The 25,622-nt window shown below is 34.5% G+C and overlaps 1 protein-coding gene and 1 pseudogene across 5 annotated transcripts in view; one reads left to right on the plus strand and one right to left on the minus strand.

Moving 5' to 3' along the window:
* CHRDL1 (chordin like 1) overlaps positions 1–25,622 on the minus strand; it is a 143,188-nt gene that overhangs the window by 92,109 nt on the left and 25,457 nt on the right. For all 5 annotated transcript variants that reach the window (XM_066356142.1, XM_066356141.1, XM_066356140.1 and 2 more), the window contains exons 3-4: positions 14,182–14,294; positions 12,144–12,237 (exon numbers count right to left, since the gene is read on the minus strand). In XM_066356142.1, the coding sequence (XP_066212239.1) occupies positions 12,144–12,237; positions 14,182–14,294 (207 nt within the window). The remainder of the gene's footprint in view (positions 1–12,143; positions 12,238–14,181; positions 14,295–25,622) is intronic.
* On the plus strand, positions 753–857 carry LOC136386558 (small nucleolar RNA U3; annotated as a pseudogene).

Here is a 25,622-nt window from a genome sequence, read left to right on the forward strand (position 1 = left end):
GCTGGGAGAGGATAAAATGCAGACTTACTTAATAGGTACAGAGTTTCTGTTTGGGAAGATAAAAAAATGCTGGAAGTGGATGATGATGATGGTTGCACAACACTGTAAACGCACTTAATGCCACACAGTTGTATGCTTAAAAGTGGTTATAATGGTAAATTATGTATATTTTACTACAATAATTTTTTAAAGAAAATAAAAAGGAAGAAGGGAGTAAAGGCAGAGTGTGAAAAGAAAACAGAGAAACAAAGCAAGAAAGAAAGAAAGTCAAATGTGCCTGCCCCTCTTTCTCAGTCCCCATTTCTCTATTAGCATAATAAAGGAACACACAATATAAAAGGTACAATGGTCATTGTGGACTCTGGCTTAGCATTAGATCCCTAAGAACATGATCTTGTGAAGGTAGAGAAATCAAAATTGTATAAATTTGTTAAAGAAAAAAAATAAAGCTTGCAGGGACACTTTTCTACTTTTTACATTTTCAAAATAACCTCCACTCCCAAGTTTGATGTCTTTCCCTTTCACCCCAATCAAAAAAAATCCAAACAACTTTCTTCCTGTATTAAAGACTACTTTGATTTATCCCATTATTTAAAGATACAGTACATATACTTCATAGCCTCTCATCAACTTAGGAAGTAGAAAAAAAAATCTGTTTCAGTAGCCAGCCCAGGCCCCACTCTGGGTCTTAGCCTATATGTAGCAAATACAAGAGATGACACATCAAGACATTTATAAAATAGAATACTTTCAAGACTATACTTTCAGGGATCATTTCTATAGTTTGTTACTATATAAAATAGACTACTTTGATAGCAAAAAATGGAGTCCTATGAGGAGGTGCATTTTGTAACAGATTTCAATAACTGACACCACAAATCTACCAGTTTTTAAAATCATTTTTAAGGAATAGCTGATGGTATAAAAATCTAAATACAAAAAAATGAATGAAACTCATTCTAATAAGGACTGTTATTTATTTTAGTGGCTGTAAATAATCTGGTAAACCTTTTGGGTTATAGTTATTTTGCATCCAATACCCTGAAGTGAAACCTGTCAGCTCTCGGCAACAGTTAGGGAGAATATTTGGTTACTTCAAGAACATACTGAATTAAATGAACATCAAAGTGAATAAATTGAGAGGTGACAACTTATCTTAGAAACCACTGTGTCCTCCGACACGAACTAAGAACCTATCCTTGATATTATGGAGAGGTTTGGTGCACTGCAGGATTGGGAAGAAGGTTTTAAAGCCTGATTCCCTGGTTTCCCTCTTCAATGCTACCACCTCCCTCCAATCCAGGAACTCTTCCAAGTGTCCAGGCTATGGCCTTGGGATCTCTCAGCCAATACCCATTTCTACCATCAAATTCTACCTTATAGATCCTCTGTGCATATTAAATTAAAATGATTAATTTAATAGCTAAATGACCACTTTTAAAGATAGATGAATTTATGAGGCATCAAAGCCCTAATTCAAAAGATGAAGCTGTGATAATGATAGCATTTCAGGTATTGGGCAACTTGGCAGGGAGGTGTGGGAAGGGGAGGCTGACACAATACTGGCTGGAGAGGTCTTGGAACCACAGGTTACAGGAAATCAAGGTAACAGTCACATACTCTGCTTATTCAGAGAGCAGGCGCTGGTTTAAGCGTTAGCCCTGGAACCAGGAAGAAAGCTCACTAAAGGACATTTTACTAATCCTTTATTTAAAATACCCTAAGAAGTGACTCTTGTTTCAAAATAAGTTGAAAACAGACTAAGCTGAAAACACTGATTTTATTTCAAACTATGTTGATTGCCTTTCCCTTTGAGAGTTTCATTTGTTTATCAGCAGAAATTCCTGGGCTAATTCCGAGAAATGCCATTCATTTCTCGCCAAAAACAAGTCTTGGACAATGGGTGGGGTTGAGGGAGTAGCTCCCACAGAGGGTCCTTCTTTCTGAACATGACAGCCAGAGGCTGTGAATGTGGAAGATGACAGAAGAGCGAGTCTTTGGATAGGAGCTCCTGGAAAGCAGGGAAGCTGGCCAGATGAAACAATGTATGCATGTTACTGCAGGCTTGGCCCTGGAGCCCTATCACAGAGTCAAACATGTTTCCAGTGTGCTTATATCCTCCAATATCAGAGAAACAATGCTATCATGTTGCCCCTAGACCTCTGCAGATAGACATGGTGCTCTACTCCAAGATCTTATCCCAGACTGTTCTCTGTAGGCAATCCTTTTGACCCCCTTTATTAAGATGTTCCATGAGCTCAACTACCAAATTGCAATCTCCAGTCCAATGGCATCAGAACTGAGGTGCTGTTTAAAGGGCAGAATACTCACCGAAACCAAAATGAATCTGAATTTTTAGTGTAGGGCCTGGGAGTTTGCAGTTTTTCAACTCTCAGAAGGTGATCCTTAACTACACTAATGTTTGCTTAACACTAATCTGCAGTCTTGTCTGAAAGTGACTCATGAACTTCTCTAAACTAAAACACTGTATATACCAATAGTTTAATGCTATAACATAAATAACTTCTGAAAGTGAATGGCATAATACAAGATTTCCTAAAACATATACTAAAGAGCTCTAATCCTGCAAAGTGCTCTGTAAAAAAGTTGGTCCTGTGGCTGAATAAGTTTGGAATATACTGTACACTTTTCTTTTAGATTCACAATGTGTATTAATATGTATATTAAAGGTTATGAGAAATCCTGCATTAAAATAAACCTGTTTATCTTTCCTTAGTCCAGAAACTCTCAAGTTTATTTGATCACATAAATGTTTTCCCCAGTAAAACCTATTATCATCCCATAAAATTGTTTTCCTTGCAAAAAAAACTTTGCGAAACACTGCCTTTCACCCAGAATAGTTATTGTAATGGTAGAGGTTTCTTAAATAGAACAAATCAATGGAATATTTATTTGGTATTCCTCACCTTTGTGTGGAGCCATCTATGGTTAATGTCCATTAAAAAAATAGAAGAGTTCTGTTCTACCAGAACATAGAACCCACAGTATTATTATTAAGTCTTGTTCTTATATGACATAAGGGCTTCTAAGCATGCTAATGGAAAATTACATTCTTCTTAAAAAGCAACAAAATTCCCAGGATTTACCATGACAAAGATCATCTAACCTGGTGGAAGGCAGGTTGGTGCCACTTTCCCAATAAGGATTTAACCCTTCACATTTTGCACAATGTTCTAGGACCAGGTATATGAAGAAAATAATGAAAATGAAGCATAGAAGATAGTGAAAGGGATCTAAGAGGCAAGACAGAAATCAATATGAATACGGAGGATCAAGTAATTGATGGTGAACATGTTTGTTGCTACATCTCACCAATCATTTTAAGAATACTAACAATGACAACAATAACAATAAAGTGAAACCTCTGCTACACAGAGACCAAATTCTAGATTGTTCAGGATTTTGGATAGTCTTAATCAAGAATGACTTTTTTTTTAATACACTAGTCTTTTGCAGTCAAATGTAAATGGTCTCCAATTGAGCATCTTGCATACCATAGCTATTGTAGCCACCTTACTGAAGGAAAGCAATACACTAAGTGGCTGTGACTGTTTAAAACAAATTGACCTTTTTATTTTTATTATTTTTATTTTGCATGTAGAAAATTAAATTTAACAGGGTGACATTGATCAATAAGAATACATAAGTTTCAGGTAAACATCTCTATAGTATTTGAACTGCTGATTGTGTTGTATACCTGTTAACTAACGTCAAATCACTGACCTTTTAAAATAAAATCCAAGAGGTACGTGAATATGGAATTCAGAGAAGAACAAAAGAAGTTAGAAGAAAGCAAGGGACATCAGTCTTGGATGATAGTATCAGCAGAAATCAGCAGCTATGTGAGGATAGCAGGAAGCTAACACTCAAAGAAATAAACTAAAAGATGGGGTGGTTTTAAAATTAGAGAGAAACTCCTCAGTAAGTTAAACATACAATTAACATATGACCCAGAGATTTCACTCTTAGCATTATACCCCAAATGACTTAAAACATATGCCACATAAAATCTTGCACATGAAAACTTGTACTTATTCATAGCAGCATTATTCAAAAGAGCCAACAGGTGGAAACAATACAAATACCTATTTTCTAATAAATGGATAAACAAAAGTGGCATATCAATGCAATGGAATATTACTTAGTCATAAAAAATGAAGTACTGATACATGCTACATTGTGGATAAATCTTGAAAATATTACGCTAAATGAAAGAAGACAAGGTAGTATGTAAATTAGCCATCTCTTATATAATTCTATATATAAAATTTGCAAAATATGAAAATCTAAAAAAGCAGTAAGAAGGAGGTTGTCTGGTACCTGGGAAGTTGTCTGGTTCCTGGGAGGTAATGGGGAATGACTATTTAATGGACATAGGATTTCTTCTTGGGGTGGTGAAAATTTTGAGGAACTAGATTAGTGCTGATGATTGCACAATGCTGTGAATGTTCTTAATGCCACTGAACTGTACACTTTAAAATAATAAATTTTATGTTACATGTTACCACAGTTAAAATAAATACACCCCCTCTAGAGATTTTGCCTTTAAAAAACAAAACTGAAAAGAGCAATAAAGGTCCGTGTACTTGATTATTGTTAATACTGGAAGTCTCAGATATGCACATAGACATAGGCATCAAACTAGACCCTCTTTTTATATACATGTAGGAGATGGAGAGGAACAATACAATGTGTAAATAGGTTATTAATCACAGACAAAAAAAATCAATAGATTCATATTGGTCCAGTGACTTGCAACACTCACCCCAAACTGTCAAACACAAGTCTACCTCATCTTTTACTGATTTTTCTGCTACAGTATAGATTTGTGAAATTCAAACTTGTTCATAAGTGAGTGGTGTATAAGAAAATGGTATCATAATATGAAAATTGCATTAGTTCATACATAATTTTTCTTAGCAAATTTATGTTTTGCACCTTCAAGTGACAGCAGGTGAATGTTAAGTGCATGAAAAAAATTGAAATCAGCAAACCATGAAGAAATACAGTAATCTATTCCCATTTACCCCACATTCTTCCTCATGGCTCAATTTGATAATATGCTGTCTCATAAATACCTATTACATGATTCTTTCTAATCTTTGTGCATTTTCCTCTTGTCTCTATAACTAAGAAACCCCAACGCTTCCTTACATTCTCTTCCTTCAAGTAAATGTTGCCATTTTAAGAGGTGAAGTCCATAGTTAAAGTAATATCCTTTTATTTATTAGAAAGCTAACTAACATTCCTTCTAAAACTGTGCTAGTATTTTATTAGTATAGTTGTTGTGTTTGTACTCTGGTTACAAAGTCACACATGTTTCTAATTGTTTTCTCCAATTTTGTTTTTTCCTTAAGCCCTGTTATTGTTCAGAGTAGAATGTTGAAGAATGTGAGAATTTTCATAAATGGACATATTGCATTATAGTATAAATGCCTGTATTCGTTAGCTAACTCACAACCTAAATACTGTTGAGAGAAAAATGGCATTGGGCTCCCCGTTTCTCCTTACAGAAATACACAGACTACAGTGAATCACTGTAAAAGTCATTTCCTTAACCAAACTTGAATTTAAATGGCTGGGGTGAGTGGTGCCTCTCTTGGCAAAAACACACTGTTACTGCCTATATTAAAACCATATCATAGAACTAAACACTTTTACACCTCGTGGAAAGGGAACACTGTGAATTAGGTATCTGGTAACAGATCAAATAAGATATTTTGGCAATTTTATACAGCACTTTAATGACCTGAAAATGCTGGAAAAAAAAGTCTAAGGGAACTCAAATATATTAATTCTAAATAGAAAATTCTTAATGGGATAACCATTAAAAAATAGAAACTCTTTGCTTGCTTGTTGCTGATCTTTATGAGTTCTTTATGGATTTCAGATATTAACCCCTTATTGCAGCTGTTGCTTGCAAATATCATCTCCCATTTGGTTGGCTGCCTATTTGTTTTCTTGTCCATTTCTTTTGCTGTGCAGAAGCTTTTTAGTTTGATGTAGTCCCATTCATTTATTTTTGCTTTTACTTCCTTTACCTTTGGGGTCAAATTCATAAATTGTTCTCTACGGCCAAGGTCCATGAGTTTAGTACCTATGTTTTCATCTATGTAATTTACTGTTTCAGATTATATATTTAGGTCTTTGATCCATTTAGAATTAATTTTTGTGCATGGGGACAAACTGGAGTCAGGTTTCATTCTTTTGCATGTGGCTTTCCAATTTTACCAGCACCATGTATTAAAAAGGGTTTCTTTTTTCCATTGTGTGTTTTTGGCTCTTTTGTCCAAGATGATTTGTCCATACATTTGTGGTTTTATTTCTAGGCTCTTGATTGTATTCCATTAGTCTGTATATCTGTTTTTCTGCCAAAACCATGCTGTTTTGATTCTCGTCGCTATATAGTACAATTTGAAATCAGGTAGTATGATACCTCTGGATTCATTCTTTTTTTTTCTCAGGATTGCTTTGACTATTTGGGATTTTTTGTAGTTCCATACAAACCTGGTGAGATTTTGTTCTATTTCTTTTAAAAAATTACACTGGGTTAAATGATCCAATTAAAAAATGGGGAGAGACCCTGAGCAGACACTTCTCCCAAGAAGACATATACATGGCCAGCCAACAGATATATGAAAAAATGCCCACCTTCACTAGCTTTTAGAGAAATGCACATTAAAATTACCATGAGATACCACCTCACACCTGTTAGATTGGCTGTTATCAACAAGACAGGTAATAACAAGTGTTGCAGAGGCTGTGGAAAAAAAGGAACCCTCATTAATTGCTGGTGGAAATGCAAATTAGTACAACCATTATGGAAGAAAGTATGGTGATTCCTCAAAAAACTAAGACTAGAACTACCATATGACCCAGCAATTCCTCTATTGGGTATATATCCCCAAAACTTGAAAAAATTGGTATGTGAAGACACATGCACCCCTATGTTCATTGCAGCATTATCCACAGTGGCCAAGACATGGAAACAGCCAAAGTGCCCTTCAATAGAAGATTGAATAAAGAAGATGTGGCACATATACACTATGGAATACTACTCAGCCATAAGAAAAGATGACGTAGTATCATTTATGACAACATGGATGGACCCTGACAACATTATACTGAGTGAAATAAGTAAATCAGAAAAAGCTAAGAAGTATATTATTTCACACATAGGTAGGATATTAAACTGAGATTCATGAACATAGATAAAAGTAAAGTGGTTATCAGGGGAGGGGGCGGGGGATAAGGGTGGGGCAAAAGGAATAATGATGAACAAATATATGGTGACAGAAAATAATTTGCATTTAGGAGATGTATACAACATAATCAACAGTTCAAATGTTATAGAAATAGTTACCTGAAACCTATATACTCTTATTGATCAATGTCACCCTGTTAAATTTAATTTTTTAAATAAAACTGAAAAAATAATCATATATTATCATGATTTAGGCTCATAGTCTTTATAAAAGTTTTCTTTTGTTGATAAAATTATATATAAAGAACTAATGGAGACACATCATAGTCTTTCACTTCCCCTCTCTCCTTTACCACTTCATTTTCCCAAAAGAGAAGATATGGAATTTCACTCTTACAGATATCTTATTACTGGGGCTACATAGAGTCTTGCTTAGAGACTGGGGTAGTTTTCATGGCCTTTCTGACTTCCACACAGTCTTGACTTTTTCCATTAATTATCTTCTAGCCTCAATGTAATACTGGGCCCTCTTAGGGCCCAGTAAAGTCCTATGATCAAGATGTGACCTCTGCCATGGAAACTTTGGAAAATGTTAATGAAAAAAAAATTAATTTGCTTTTCATGGGAATCAGTAGAGATCCCTCTCTTGTAATTCTGGAAAAGCATCTGCATACTCTAATTTTCACCATTCAGCAGGAGATTCAGAAGATAAACTCAAATGCAGGTCGGGACCTTAAAAATTGCAGGTATAGGGAGATTAGAAAACAAGGTCATCAGAAACACAGACATGAACGAAGAGGTGGTTCCTCTGTCCTCTTCAATGGAAGATAAGCAACAGGCATGCCTAGCTGGACTTACCAACCAAGTTGATCACTACTCCACTGAACACTCCCTGATGTTGATACTACTATACAATAATGTGTAAAACCATAGCCATGGGTTTATGGTTTCCTTGTCTGTTTTCTCTTTTTTATATAAGACTTTTTCATTATCATAACTTTAAATATTTTATTTAAGTCAGGAAATTTTCATCACAGTACCTTGCATTAGGCTAAGAGAGAAAATTAGACCCTTTTCCTTTGACTGAACATTCCTGTGGCCCTGAAGGCATGAGCTTCCTCATGCCAAATAATCACTGGGGTGAAAGAAATACAGAGGAGTCAACATATCCATTGCCCTGTCTCAAAGCATAACTATGCCAACTCTATCTCAAATGGGTAGGTATGCTTTAATATCCAGAAATATAAAACAAAGAGACTAAAAATATCCTTAGTCATTTATTCTAGGATTTAACAACCACTCTGTCCTAAAGTTCTTCCTTTTATCAAATTCCATCTTTCTCTACTATGGTTTAAACCCATTTACTCATGTTTTATCTTCAATAGAAAAAAAGAAATAAAGAAGAAAAGCTGGTATGAATTTCAGTTCAATATGGCAGAGAGTACAAGAGAATAGCCCTTGCTCTTTGCCAAAGAAGAGTTACAGATAAAATGCAAAATTAAAATAAAAAATAAACTTTAAAATTTCAAAATCATAGAGACGAAGAAGACTCTTGAGAAATAAAACACAGAAGTAAAAAAAGTACAACAGTGATAGAAGCCAAAGCCATATGCTCCACTGGCAGCTGGGACTGGATACAGAGAGCTGGAGACAGATAGAAATGTTTATCTGAAAGCCACGTACTCTTATTGATCAATGTCACCCCATTAAATTTAATTTTCTAAACAAAATCCATGTACTCAGGTGGTGGCACAGTGGATAGAGCACTGGCCTGGGACACTGAGGACCCAAGTTCAAAACTTCGAGGTCACCAGCTTGATCATGGGCTCATCCAGCTGGAGTGCAGGGTTGTTGACTTGCGCGTGTGATCACAGACATGACCCCATGGTTCCTGGCTTGATCCCAAAGGTTGCTGGCTTAAAGCACAAGGTCACTGGCATGAACCCAAAGTTTCTGGCTAGAGCAAAGGGTCATGGCTCGGCTAGAGACCCCCAGTCAAGGCACAAATGAAAAAGCAATGAATGAACAACTAAAGTGCTTCTCATCTCCCTCCCTTTCTGTCTATCCATTTCTGTCCCTCTCTCTACCTCTCTCCTTCACTAAAAATATAAATAAATAAATTAATTAAAACAAACAAAACTCAACAGATGGCCTAAGTAATAGGCATAAAATGGTTGGAGAAATAATTCATGAATTGGAGGACAGAATTGAAGTAATATATCATTAAAGGGAATATACCAAAATGGAAAAAAATAAAGGAGACATTAAGAGTCACAGAGGATAGCCTTGGCTGGATAGCTCAGTTGGTTAGGGCATTGTCCTGAAGTGTGAAGGTTGCCATTTTGATTCCCGGTTAGTGCACATACAGGAACAGATTGATGTTCCTGTCTGTCTGTCTGTCTCTCTTTCCTTTCTCTCAAAATCATTAAAATAAGATATTAAAAAAGGAGACACAGAGAATAAATTCAATGAACAGCAAGAACATACACCAAAGATAACTTTAAGAATGAGAAAAAGGAAGAAGGGGAAGAGATAAATTTTCAAAACTAATGACTAAAAATAAAGGAACATTTGAGTCGTTCAGCTGAAAAATTCTTGAGTTGATCAGGATAAATAAAAATGGATCACACATCTACACATCTTATAGCATGCCTCAACGAAAAAGATAAAATATTGAAAGCTAGAAGAAGCAGAAAACAGGTTACCTACAAAGGAACTACAATCAAACAGCATACTTCTTATCCACAAACAAAGGAAGTCAACAAACCATTTATTAATATCTTCAAAGTTCTGAGGGGAAAATAGACATTCACTTATAATTTTACATGCAGCCAAATTATCACTCAAGAATGAGGGCAAAATAAAGACATTTTTGCATGGAAGGAATAGGGAACTTTAAGTACCACTACCAACAAGAAGAACTGTTAAAGGTTAGAGTTAACGAGAAGAAAAATAAACTCACAAGGAAGTAACCTGCAAGAACAAGAAAAAAAGAAAAGGAACAGCTGGTTTCTATACTCCATAAAATGGGCTTTTTAAGTCCTCTAGACAATGTGTTTATTTCTTTCAATTTTCTCTTTTCTGGAATTTATGACCTCAATTTTTAAATACTTTCTTTTTCTCTCAAAACAACTGCTAGCTTATACTTGCTCTTTTTTTCAATATTTTCTTCCTGTTATATAGCTGGGGTAAAGGACAGCTATATCCACTCTATGCTTTTCGACCTGTATGCCGTGTCTGCCTAGTGCCTTAACCTCTTTTTCAGAGAAGAACAATCTCTACATATCAGTTTTAAAAAATTCCTATGACTTTAGACCACTTTTGTAGTATTCAAGTGGAAAAAAACAGCTTTTATAATGCTATGTATGACAAGTAACCTGGAAGATTAAAAACAAAAGCTCTGCAGATTAGCCTCTTTATCTGAACTTTTGTTCCAATCTACCCAAATCTCTCCCACAGCACATTTTTAAAATTCAGTTAAAGTAGAAGAAGAAAATAAGCAGATACAAAAATAATAAACCTCATTTACTTAGGGATTGATTCCTAAAAATAACTTTTAGGTAGACCATATGCTGAGTCAGTCTCTTAAACACCTTCTTACGTCTTGGAGCATATAGTATCATCACCAACAAGAATAGCACAACTATGACATAGGATGGTCTTTTGCCATCTAGTCAAGAATTCCTTGTGTTCATCAGAGTTCATTTATTGATACAGGAAAATTCATTCTATAAAGGTGGTGACAAAAAGGGTTGGGAATTTTTTTCCCATTAAACAAAAATGTATTCCTGTAACATTTCAGTTAACTGAGTTTTTACTAAATCTCATTCATAACCCCATTCCTGTTATTTTTGCCCAAAATTTTTGCTTTCTTTCTTATATAAGTTCTCTCTTTACTACCTAGAAAAGTATCATCTATGCCCTAGACTAGTGGTCCTTCACATTTTTCGGGTCATACCCAGCACCTTTAGGAATACCAATAAAGCTATGAATCCTTTCTAAAGGAATTTACACACATATATAGTTACACCAAAAACTGAAAACAATTTAAAAGGGTTCTCTGACCCCAAAAAGCTCACCTACAAACCCTAATTGTAGAATCTCCTTATTAGAGAGAGAGACAAAAAAGATTTAGAGGACTACAAGGCTTCTACTAACCAGATTCTGAGACTGTCTTTTAGCTTTTCCTAGGACTGCCGTTGGGCCCACAAGCATTCTCTGAATCATTCCACACTTGCACGTCTCTGGTGTGGGAGCCAACCCTCAGCCAGATGTGAACAAAGTGTCATTGAGGGAGCCCCTGCCTCAGACAAACATGCAAGCCACAAACTGTGAAAGTAGAATCCTAACAGCCTTGTGAAAAAGTCTCTGCCTGCCTTCCTTTTAGATTTGCTCTTAACAATGTGTATATAGTAACTGCAGTCTGGAAGAGGTGACTATTCAGCAGGCAGGCTGGTTTATACTGTCATAAAATTCACTGGCTCAGCTCCTTTGATTTATGAATAGCCCATCATCATTTAGAAGCTATGCTCGAATTCAATTCCAGCACTAATTGCATAGGACACGTGCCGCTATGCTACAACTCCCCCGGTGCCAATTGCCCGTGGCAGAAAGAGGCTGTTTACAGCAAAAAATCTCTGGGCCACAATTCCCTTCCCCCCACTGACATCGACCTTCAAATGATTAAAAGTCCAATGAACATCAGTTACTAGGTACCCAATAACTTATTAGTGCCTAGAATGTGCCCCACTTGGGTTATAAACAGTATTTAGGGGCCAGTGTGGGCTGCCTAAAAGTGTCCTATTGTTATTTCTGTCTGGAAATTTCCCTTCTGGGGAATTAGGGAGATGAAGTAGGTTGGGTAGAAGAGGGAAAAAGGAAAACCACAGCTGGGAAAGGAAGAGGTGAACCAGTTTACCTGGGCAGCGAGGACAGCACAAATGAGGAATATGTACGGGAGAGAGGCAATGAAGACTTGGACATCTTACTCGGCTGCAAAGCACATTCCCATTCTGAAAGAGAAGAATCAATGAGAAAAAAAAAATCAAATTTCTTTCAAAGGTCACTGGGATCATGCCAGTTTGGGAAATAACTATGTAAGGACTCACCCAGACAGTGAATAACGCATTCCTGAGAAACTGAATGAAATCAGCATTTTTCTTTCCTTTTCTCATCACTAGCACTGCCGCTGGGTTGGTTGATAGCTTAACGACGTATTTTTCTAAGATGGGATCACTACTGTTTCAGTTTTCAAAGCTTTCCGCTAATTTTGGGAGTCTCCTTCTGGCTTGGCTTTATGGTGTTTCTACCATTCCCCAGTTCTAACTGCACAGCTTTTCCAAGAGCCTAGTCTTATTTCATAATTACCTGCCCAATGTCATGGAAGGAAAGGGATAATGAGCAATGGGTCTCCTGAGCCGCTACCCACTCCTGGGCAGAGACATTCCTAGCAAAGGGATCTTAGATTTCATATACTCTGCTTTGATCCAGAAGGTTGAGTGCCTTCTTTCTTCATTTACCCTTCATTTACCCTTTTAGTAAAAAAATAAATAATAATAATAATAATTTTTGTTTTTTTGAGAACAAGCTAGAGTTTGAAATTGAACTGATTAGTTAGTATGCCTGGGTAGGGTGACTGAGTCCTTGCCTGATTTACAGTTACAAAATTTCTACCTCTGACAGCTCTCAACTATTGCTAGAATAAAAGGAAGACTTTGAAAATCAATTTTGCATCAACATTTTCTATCCATAATTCAGTTGAAGAGAGGGTTACTTGTTCTGTCAAGCTATTGTGGGAGGAGAAGGTGATGAAGAAGATGGAGAAAGGAAATACTTACTGCCACAGAGATCATATTAACGTTTTCACTGTATTGCAAATAGCAAAGCCTCAGCCCTACAAAGGTTAGCTTTCCATTTCCAGTGTGTTGGTAAAGAATCTGATATAATCGTGACATACCAGGAAGTTAAGCAGGGCCTAGATGCTCTTTTCAATAGCTTGCCTAGTCATTTAAAAAGGCAGGCTTCATTTATCCAAATCTGAGTCACCTTACCACAAACCTCCTCCTTTTCTCATGTGCTTTCTGGAAGAAACTTTTGGAGTGTTATGTTTGGAAATATCGCAGAGTCCCCCTTAAGCATCAGTCCTCAGAGCCAGGTGTATCATCTTGAAGTGAGATCAAAGCACATCAAAAATCACTCGTCCTAGGGTTACAGCTACTATTTCCCAGTTGGTACAGGTCCGGGATTCTATAATTCACAAGACATTCCCCACAACAAGAAATTACCTGTTCCCAAATGTCAACAGTGCTAATGTTGAGAAACCCTGGCCTAGAGAAAAATGGACCACAGCTGTGGTCCTGGATTAAGGTCATGTAAAGAAAATGGGACTACCTTCTTTGTTTATTGCAAAGATAGTATTTAAGTTATCCAAACGCCACTGTGAGTGACTTGACATGAACCAAGGCAAAGCCAAAGAACTCTAATACTCACCAGGTACAGGCCAAGGTTTCAGAACTTCAGTCCTAATTACAGTTATTGACTGAGACAGCATAAAATACAGTCTCTCAATTAACCAGTGTATAATGTGTCCTATTCTTTTTTTCTAAAGGACAGTCTTAAAAATGGTTTTCAAAAGAATATTTTTAATCTGACAATGCAGACATTATTTTGAACTTTTTCCTCTACTTTAATTATCAAGCTATTTTGCCTTCTCCTATCATGTCCTATATAAATTAGCTAAGATATCATCAGTATACATTCATAGAAAATATCCAGAGATCCCATGAAAAATAAGACAAAAAGTAATAGAGAAAATAGACAGGAGAAGTGTATTTTTTCTTGTGATCTGTTTCTTCTTTTAGGATTTTAACAACCATGTTCCTTGGCCATCTGGGCACTGAAACACCTCTTCATGCTGAGGAAAAAACTGGGAAATCACATGCCATGAAGGATTGTACCTCTGAGCAGATGCAGTTCACACAGTAAACTAAACCATATGGTTCCAGGTAAGGATGCCATTTCTCACCCACTCTGTACTTCTTGTCTTGAAACATACAATATGTCTCTGAATCTGTGAGGAAGGAGATGGAGAATATGACTGTTAGAAAACATGACCAAGTCACAAAATCCAAAGGCAATCACAAGTTCCATCTGTTTTAATGTCCGTCAAAGGAAGAACTATAGGGAATATTTACAGAACACCTACTACAGCTAAAAGTTTTACATGTTTTGTTTATTTGATCCTACAATGATTCAGTAAGATAACCACTACTGTTAGTCTCATTTTATAGATGAGGGTCATATAGCCAGTATGTAACTGACATGAGACTCAAAACCACATTTGCCTGACAGTGAAGTCACCAGCATCATGACTACTGCTCTATTATCATGGTAAGATAAAGGAGCATGACATATGTCCTTTTGGAAAAGGTTGCACTACCTTGCTTTGTAAAAATAGGCTAATGTCTGAAATGCTGATCAATCAGAACATTTTCAGAGTTGCCTGGTGGTGATGGAAGGTTGATGAATTAAATGCATTAGGTAAGGTCTGTATAAATGGCTTTGCCCATAAATGCTAACATCATTAAATCATTAAACAAATATCTGAGCACTTTTTGTCTGGTACCATGCTAAGCACTAGAGATAAAATGGTAATAAAAATACACACAGTCCTTGCTCTCATTCAACTTAATCGACTTCTTCATGCATCAACAACTCCCCAGTTAACTCAAAAGTATTATCTCCTTCCCCTTTTCTGGTATAGGACTTTTGATTGTGACAGCTTATCTTAGACCATAGTTACCTAAGCACATACTATATTATGCCTCTTATTTTACATATCTTATTTCTCTGTCAGGGTAAAAGGTTCTTAAAAGTAGGCAACCTTTTTATTTTTTAATTTACACTCTATCACATGGCCTAGCATACTGGCTAATAAATAGAAATAATTGACAGATGATGTTTAAAACCATGTAGTTTGTCTTCTAATCCCATACTCTTCTATTTCTTGATTCCGATGATTCAGGTCAAAATAAACAAAGACTCCTCTTAAAACAAAGACATTGATTCCCCTCAATATTGAGTACACATTTCCCTTATGATTAATATTGAAAAAATAAAGAAAAGAAACAGATGATCAAGAAACTGGAGAAGATATTTCCAACACTTGAAATATTAGTATCTGCACATCTTTCATTATTCAAATCAATCAGTAAAATATCAACAAATCTACTAGAAAAATTGTCGGAGGACAGAAATAACAATTTAGAGGAGAAGAAATAAAAAAAGAAAATCAACGAAAAAATGTTTGCGTCCCCAGTAATCAGCAATTCAAGTGAAAACTACACAGAGACTACTGTTTCAAGTCACTTTATTGTTTCAAAGACCTCTATGATTCTTTCCAACAATCCATAAAATAAATTAAAATTTATGTTTCAAATCTTTATTTTCAACTTCTTCAGAATGATGAACTAGAATCAGAAAATGTGGGTTTGAATCTTTGCTCAGCCTACATATATGGCATTGAGCAAGTCATCTAAACTCTCAATCTCGGTTTTCAACATGTGGGAGATATGGTTTATGTGAGAAATATTCATGCAGATGTTGGAGGATTTAATGAAGCTCTTTATCAATTATAAAGTGCTATAAAATATAGAATGTAAATTTATATTAATTATTTTATAACTAAAAAATAAAATGTTTAATGTAGAAAATTGGAAAACATATAGAGATACAGAAAAAGAACAAAATAAAAACATAAAGGTATGATATATAGAATAAATAAATATTACACACAAATCCAGCATAAGAAGACAACCACTTTTAATATGCTAGTAATTTATAAATAGCTCATGTGTTGAAGAAAAAAAAAATCAAAAGGTAAATTTTAAAGTATTTTGTACTAAGTGAAAATAAAAACACAACATATCAAAATTCAGCTAAAGAAATATTTAAAGGGAAATTTATATTACTAAATACCTATATTAGAAAAGAAGAAAAATCTGAAATCAATACTTTAAGAAACTAGAAAAAGTAGAACAAAATATACCAAAAGGAAATAGAAGAAAGAAATAAAAAATAGCATTTAATAAAATTAAAGACAGAAACCTAATAGAAAGAAATCAATAAGACCAAAACCTGGTTCTTCAAGAAGACCAATTGAATTGATAAACTTCTAACAAGAGTAACAAAGATAAAAAGAGAGAAGATGTAAATTATCAATATTAGAATAAAAGGGAAGATTGCATTATAAATCCTACAGATATTAAAAGCATAAAAAGGGAATATTATGAATAACTTTACACTAACTTAACAATTTAGGTAAAATGGAAAAATTCTTGAAAGAAATAATTATCAAAGTCACTCAAGAAAGATCAGATAATTTGTATAGTTTCATAACTTTTAAAAAGATTAAATTTGGAGTTAAAAACTTTTTCACAAAGAAAACTCCATGGTTAGATAGCTTCATTGGTTAATTCTATCAAGTATTCTACCAAATATTTCAAAGAAATGAAAAGGATGGAGTGCTTCTCAAAAGAATCTTTGATGTAAGCATTACATTGGTACTGAATCCAGATAAAGCCATTACAAGAAAAAACACAAAAAACTACATCCTAACATCCTCATGAACATAGATACAAATATTCTTAACAGAATTTTAGCAAATTAAATCTAACAATACATAAAAAGGATACTTTATGAGAAAATGGAATTTATTCTGGAAATAAAAGGCTAATTCCACATTCACAACTCAACAATGTAATTTATCAGATCAACAAACTGAAGAAGAAACATCATATAATCATTGCAACAGATGCAGAAAAATCATTTGATAATATTGTACATCCATCCATTCATGACAGAAACTCTTAACAAACTAGGAAATGGTCTTCCTCAACCTGATAAAGGACATCTATATATAAAAAACAATCAAACCTTCAGCTAACATCATACTTAATGTCAAAACAATGTTTTCTGCCTAAGACTTGGGATTATGCAAGGATGTATGTTTCATTACTCTTGGAAATACTAGCCAGTGAAATCTGGCAAGAAAAAGAAGTAAAAGACACACATATTGAAATAAATAAAAAGTAAAACTATTTTAAAGTTGATTTTAGAGAGACAGAAATGGAGAGAGAAAGAGACAGAAATGTCAATCTGTTCCTATATGTGCCCTGACCAGGAATCAAACAGCAACCATTGACTATCTGGACCATGGCCAATCAACTTATCTAGCCAGAGCAGGAACTATTTCTATTTATAGGTGATACAATTGTCTACAAAGAAAAGAATCTCAAATAATCTATTTAAAAGTAACTATAAAGAAAAGGAAAAAAAGTAACTATAAATAGTTGAGAATTTAGTAAGTTCATAGAATACAAGGTCAGTATACAAAAGCCAATCACATTTATATAATCTTTAATGAACAATTAGAAGTTGAAATTAGAGAGCAGGCAGGTCTGGTGCAGCAGGCAAGAGCCCGGACTGCAGAGCAGAAATTGAAATGAGAAAAAGTACCACTTATAATATAACTCCACCAAAACATGGCATATTGGAGTATAAATCTAATAAAATATGTGCAAGATGTACACTCAGAAAACAACAAAATACTGGTAAAATAAATCAAAGAAGGCCTAAAAAGAAATGGAGAGTTGTATGTTGTTCATGGACTAGAAGACACAATACTGTTAAGGATTTACTTCTTCCCAAAGTGACTTTTAGATTCCTGCAATCAAAATAGAGCAGGATATTCTGTAAAAATTAGTAATCTAATTAAAAACATTATATGGAAAGTCAAAAGAAGTAGAATAGTCAAAACACTTTTGAAAAAGAAAGATGTTAGAGGATACATACTATGTGATTTCAAGACATTGTAAACTAGAGTTTTGAAGACAATGTGGAATTGGCAAAAAAAAAAAAGACAAATATGTCAACAAAACAGAATGAAAAATCAAAAAATAAACCCACAACTATGTGGTCAATTGATCATCAAAAATGTTGCAAAGGTTATTCAATGAAGAAAAAAAAACATTTTCAGCAAATGCTGCTAGAATATTTTAATAGTCATATGCAAAACATAAAATAAAATGAACCTTAATCCATAACTCATGCCATATACAAAAATTAACTTGAAGTGACTCATCAATAGACTTTAATGTAAGCTTTAATACTTTAAAACATCTAGAAGAAAACATTAGAGGTTATCTTTGCGTCTTTCAGCTAGGCCTAGATTTCTTAGATATGACACCAAAATCACAACCCATAAAATATTATAAAATAGGATTTTATCAAAATTAAGAACTTCTGGTTTTGAAATACTGTTAAGAAAATAAAAAGAAAAAGAAAAAGAAAAACTATAGATAGGAGTAATAATTTGCAAATAAAATTTCTGATAGATAACTTTTATCTAGAAAAATCATTGAACCTTAAAATTTGAGAATAAGAAAACTAGCAACCCAATTTAAAAAATAGGAATGTAATGTGAACTGACATTTCAGCTAAGAAGATATACAGATATTAAATATATCATGAGTCATCAGGGAAATGGAAATTGAAACCATGATGAGATCTCACTACCCACCTATTAAAATGGCTAAACTAAAATCAAAAAACAAAAAACTGACAATAGTAAGTGCTGATGAACAAATGGAACTCTCCCATACTTTTCTGGTGGAAATGCAAAGTTACATACACTCTGGAAAAAAATTTGTTAATTTTAAAGTAAAAAATACACTTGTTATATAACCTAGCAATCTCATTCATAGGTATTTTTTCCTGAATGAAGTAAAAATGTATATTCAAACAAAAACTTGTATATAGATCTATAAAGTGACTCTATTAGTTGTCAGCAAAACTTGGAAACAAGTGAAATGTTCTTTAACTGATGAATTTATAAACATCCAAACAACGGAATATTAGGTATAAAAAGAAATGAAAGATTGATGTGCACAAACATGAGTTTCAAAGGTATTATGCTAAATAATAATAACAAAGCCAGACTCAAATTTTACCAACTGTATGATTCCAAATATTTTTATTTTGGAAAAGGCAAAACTACAGGGATTGAGAACAGTCCATAGTTGTCAAAGACTCGGGTGAGGAAAAGATTTTATTATGAAAAGGCACAAAGTAAAAATTTTGGGTGGTGGAGCTATTTCATATTTTGATTCTGGTGCTGCCTAAACAACGGTATGTATTTTTCAAAATTCACAAAACTGTATTCAAGAGAAAAGGTAAATTTTTTAAATCATACCTTAATAAAACAATTAAAAGAAATATATAAAAGAAAGAAAAATCACATATAATTCTACCACCAGGATATAAAAACTTTAACTATTTAGTAATGTCCCTCTAGTCTTTTTTTTTTCTTTCTTTTTTCTTAAATTAATGGACTTTATTTCTTGGGGCAACTTTTGGTTTACAAAAATTGAGCAGAAAATAGAAAGACTTCCCACATATCCTCCTCTTTCCCCACTCCCTTTCCCCTTCTTATTAACATCTTTTGTTAGTATAGTACATTTGTTACAATTAATGAACCAATACGGATATATTAATATTAACTAAAGCACATAGTTTACAGGAGAGTACACTCTTTGTTTTGTATAGTTCAATGTGTTATGACATATATTTACCATTATAGTACACAGAATAATCCCACTGCCCTAAATATCCCTGTACTCTGCCTACTCATCTCTTATACCCTCTATCTCGCAAACTCCAGAAAACTACTGATATTTTTACTGTCTTTAAAGTTTTATCTTCAAGATGTCATATAGATTCCAATGTCATATAGGTCATGCAGTCTTCCCAGGCTGGCACCTTTCATTTACCAATATGTATTTAAAGTTCTTCCATGTTTTTCTATGTTTTGACAGCTCATGTATTATATCATTAAATAATATTATATCATTAAATAATAAATTGAATGGAGCATAGAGCCTGTTTAATCAATTCACTTATTGAAGGACATTTTGGTTGCTTCAAATTATTGAAAATTGTGTATTAAGCGCTATAAACACTTGTGTGAAGGTTTCTGTGTGGAAAGAAATTTTAAATTTATATAAATAATACCTAGAAGGATGGTTGATAGATTAGATAGTAAGGGCACATATAGCTTTGAGAGAAACTGCTGATGTCAAAGTAATGGCAGAATGAGAGACACTCCTGATCTTTCCCCTTGAAATTTCAACAAATTGAACAGCTATAATACAGCAAAGCAATCCCAGCAGGGCTTGCAGACTTGCCTGAAAGATACATGCACCAAATGGAATAAAGTTGTTTTTCTTAAAGTTCTTAACAATATCACTCTCAAATGCTATCAGGGAAGAAGAAAGCAAATACCATAGCTACATAAGGCAGAGATGTTGTTCAGAAGGAAAATGAAAAATTACCAGAAAACAATCTCAATCACAAAGATACCTTGTAGTTAAACAAGATAATTAAAAATTGAAGTTCTGAAAATATTCAATGAGATGTGAGAAACCACTGATTGGCAATTGAATGAACTCAAAAAACAAATTAATGAACAAAATGAGTATTTTATATAAAGAAAGGTTCATTAGATTATCATCACCCTTCTCAGCAGAAACTCTACAAAGCCAGAAGAGAGTGGACACAAACATTCAAAGTACTAAAAGAGAGGAATTACCAGCCAAGAATACTATATTAATCACAATTATCCTTCAAATATGAAGAGGAAATAAAAATTTTGCACACTTAGAGAATTTATCACCAGACATCCCCACTGCAGGAAATACTCAAGGGGGTTACTTGACCAGATACAAGGCACAAATCAATTAAAAACTACAAGTAAAAGCTCCAACAAGGTTACAATGAAAACAAGAATAATCTGTGACAAAAATAACATAAAAGGGTCTCCCCACTTTATGTAGCAAAGGAGGATGGAGTACAGAAGCACTCATAAGACAAAGGAATCCTGTACATATGAACATTTTTTCTCTTAATAACTAATGTTAACCACCCACAAAAAGTCACTACTGAAACACATAGATTAAAAAAAGAAGAAAGAAACAGGGGAAAGAAGTATGAAATACCACCAAACCAACACAGCTGATACAAACATAAAAGAGAATAACCAAAGGAGACATAGATCTACAAGAAAAAAAACAAAAACAACATAAAAATGCTATAGGAAACCCTCAAGCGTCAACAATTACCCTAAATGTAAATGGACTGAACTCACCAATAAAGAGGCACAGAGTAGCAGATTGGATTAAAAACCAAATTCCAACCATATGCTGCAATCAAGAGACACATCTAAGCTGCAAGAACAAAAATATACTCAAAGTGAAAGGTTGTAAAATAATTCTCCAAGCAAATGACACCCAAAGAAAAGCAGGTGTAGCCATACTTACATCTGACAATGCTGACTTTAAGACAACAAAGGTAAGCAGAGACAAAGATGGACATTTCATAATGACAAATGGAACATTGTATCAAGAAGATACACTTCTTAATATATATGCAACAAATCAGAGAACACCAAAATATATAAGACACCTACTCACTGATATACAAATAAAAACAGGCAAAAGCACAATCATACTTGGAAATCTCAACACACCATTGACAGCTTTAGATAGATCATCCAAACAGAAAACCAATGAAGAAATATCAGCTTTAAATGACACACTAGACCAAATGGGCATAATAGATATTTACAGAACATTTTGTCCCCAAATAACAGATTATACATTCTTTTCAAGTGTGTATAATAAAACATTCTCAATGATAAACCATATGTTGGGCTATTCAAGAAGACTGAAATTATACTAAGATATTTTCTGACCATAAGCTTATGGAATTAGAATTCAACGACAAAAATGAAGTAAAAAACCCCACAATAATATGTAAATTAAACAACATACTTTTAAAAAAATGACTGGGTCAAACAAGAAATAAAAGCACAGATCAAAAGATATATACAGACAAACGAGAATGACAACACAACATAACAAAGCTTCTGGGATGTAGTAAAGGTAGTAATAAGAGGAAAGTTTATATTATCACAGGTTTATATGAAGAAACAAGAGAGATCCAAAGTAAACAACCTAAAATCACATCTTAAAGAACTACAAAAAGAAGAACAAAGGCAACCCAAAGTCAGTAGAAGAAAGGAAACAGTAAAAATTAGAGCAGACTAAATAAAATAGAGAACAAAAAAACTATAAAAAAATTTAGAACAACAAAGAACTGGTTCTTTGAAAAGATCAATAAAATTGACAAACCACTAGCTAGACTCACTAAGGAAAAAAGAGAAAGGTCTCATATAAAAATCTGAAATGAAAGAGGAAAAATTACCACAGACATCATAGATATACAAAGGATCATAGTAGAATACTATGAAATATTATATGCTACCAAATTCAACAATCTAAATGAAATATATAAATTTCTAGAACAATGCCATCTTTCTTGACTGAATCATGAAGAAGTAGAAAACGTAAATAGATCTATAAGCAGGGAGGAAGTAAAAAGAACTATCAAAAACCTCCCCAAAAACAAAAGTCCAGAACCAGATGGCTACACTAGTGAATTCTACCAAACATTCAAAGAAGATTTGGTACCTATCCTTCTCAAAGTCTTCCAAAAAGTAGAAGCATTACTCACTAACACAGTTTATGAGGTCAATATAACCCTGATACCAAAACCTGACAAGGACAATACAAGAAAAGAAAACTACAGACCAATATCTCTAATGAATACAAATGCAAAAACCCTAAACAAAATACTAGTAAATCAGATACAATAACACATTAAAGAAATAATACATCACAATCAAATGGGATTCATTCCAGGAACTCAAGGATGGTTCAACATACAAAAATTGATCAATGTAATACCCAAATATCAATAAAATAAAGGACAACAATCATATGATTCTATCAATAGATGCATAAAAGGTATTTGATAAGATACAACATTCATTTATGTTTAAAATACTCAATAAAATTAAAATAGAATGAAAAAACCTCAACAAAATAAAGACCACATGTGAAAAACCATCAGCTAATATAGTAAATGGTGAAAAAATCAAGGCTTTTCCTCTAAAATCAGAAACAAGCAAGGCTGACTACTTTTCCCTCTCTTATTCAACATTCCAGAAGTTTTAGCCCTAGCAATTAGGCAAGAGAAAGAAATGAAAAGCATCAATATTGAGAAAGAAGTTAAGATATTGCTTTTTTGCAGATGACATGATCCAGTATATAGAAAATCCCATAGACTTCACTAAAAAACTAATAGAAACAATAAACCAATACAGTAAAGTTGCAGAATACAAAATCAATATAAGAAAGTCTATTGTTTTCTTATATGCTAAAGATGAAACTTCGGAAAATACTTTTTTTTCTATTTTTTTTCTACAGAGACAGAGAGTCAGAGAGAGGGATAGACAGGTACAGACAGACAGGAACGGAGAGAGATTAGAAGCATCAATCATTAGTTTTTTGTTATGACACCTTAGTTGTTCATTGATTGCTTTCTCATATGTGCCTTGACCATGGACCTTCAGCAGACAGAGTAACCCCCTGCTCGAGCCAGCGACCCTGGGTCCAAGCTGGTGAGCTTTGCTCAAACCAGATGAGCCCGTGCTCAAGCTGGCTACCTTGGGGTCTCGAACCTGGGTCCTCAGCATCCCATGCTTTATCTACTGCGCCACTGCCTGGTCAGGCGGAAAATAAATTTAAAAAAAATTCCTTGTAGGCCCTGGCCGGTTGGCTCAGCGGTAGAGCGTCGGCCTGGCGTGCGGGGGACCCGGGTTCGATTCCCGGCCAGGGCACATAGGAGAGGCGCCCATTTGCTTCTCCACCCCCCCTCCTTCCTCTCTGTCTCTCTCTTCCCCTCCCGCAGCCAAGGCTCCATTGGAGCAAAGATGGCCCGGGTGCTGGGGATGGCTCCTTGGCCTCTGCCCCAGGCGCTAGAGTGGCTCTGGTCGCGGCAGAGCGATGCCCCGGAGGGGCAGAGCATCGCCCCCTGGTGGGCAGAGCGTCGCCCCTGGTGGGCGTGCCGGGTGGATCCCGGTCGGGCGCATGCGGGAGTCTGTCTGACTGTCTCTCCCTGTTTCCAGCTTCAGAAAAATACAAAAAAAAAATTCCTTGTACAATTACAACAACCAAAAATACCTAGGAATAAACTTAACAAAGGATGTGAAGGACCTATATACTGAAAAGTACAAAGTATTATTGAAAGAAATAGAAAAAGATACAATGAAATGGAAAAATATTCCTTGCTCTTGGATAGGCAGAATAAATAAAGTTAAAATGGTCATATTACTCAAAGCAATATACAAATTTTAATGCAATTTCCATCAATATCCCAATGTCATTTTCTAAAAAAATAGAACAAAAGTTACCAGGTTGGTATAGAACCATAAAAAAACCCAAATATCTAACAAAATCCTAAGGAGAAAGAATAAAAGCTGGAGATATCACATTACTTGGCATCAAATTATAGTACAGAGCCACAATAATAAAAATGGCATGATTTTAGCAGAAAAACAGACATACAGACCAATGAAACAGAACTGAGAACCCAGAAATAAAACCATATATACATGGAGAAATCATCTTCAATGAAGAAGCCAAAAACACACAACAGAGAAAAGAAAGCCTCTTCAATAAATGGTGCAGAGAAAATTGGAAAACCACATGCAAAAAAAATAAAATGTGGCTATAGTTTTTCCCTCTGCACAAAAATTAATTAAAAATGGATCAAAGACCTAAATACAAGATCTGAAAGAATAAATTACATAGAAGAAAACATAGGTAACTAATCTCATGCACCTTGGATGTAGAGAACAATTTATGAATTTGACCCCAAGTGCAAGGGAAGTAAAGGTAACAATAAATGGATTTGACTATATCAAACTGAAAAGCTTCTGCACAGCAAAGGAAACCAACAACCAAACAAATTGGCAGCCAACCAAATGGGAGATTATATTTGCAAACAACAGCTCCAAATAAGGGGTTAATATCTGAAACATATAAAGAACTCACAAAGTTCAGCAACAATCAAGCAAACAATCCAATAAAATGGGAAGAGGACCTAAACAGATTCTTCTCCTAAGAGGACATACAAATGGCCAAAAGATATATGAAAAGATGGTCATCTTCACTAGCTATTGGAGAAATGCAAATCAAAACTACAATGAAATACCACCTCACACCGATTACACTAGCTATTATCACCAAGACAGGTAATAACAAGTGTTGGAGAGGCTGTGGAGGAAATGGAACCCTCATTCACTGCTGGTGGGAATGCAAATTGGCACAACCATTATGAAAGAAAGTATGGTGTTTCCTCAAAAAGTTAAGAAAAAACTAGCACATGACCCAGCAATCCCTCTACTGGGTATCTACCCTTAAAACTCGATAACAGTAGT

This window comes from Saccopteryx leptura, chromosome X (assembly GCF_036850995.1).
Source record: "Saccopteryx leptura isolate mSacLep1 chromosome X, mSacLep1_pri_phased_curated, whole genome shotgun sequence".
Lineage (NCBI taxonomy): Eukaryota > Metazoa > Chordata > Mammalia > Chiroptera > Emballonuridae > Saccopteryx > Saccopteryx leptura.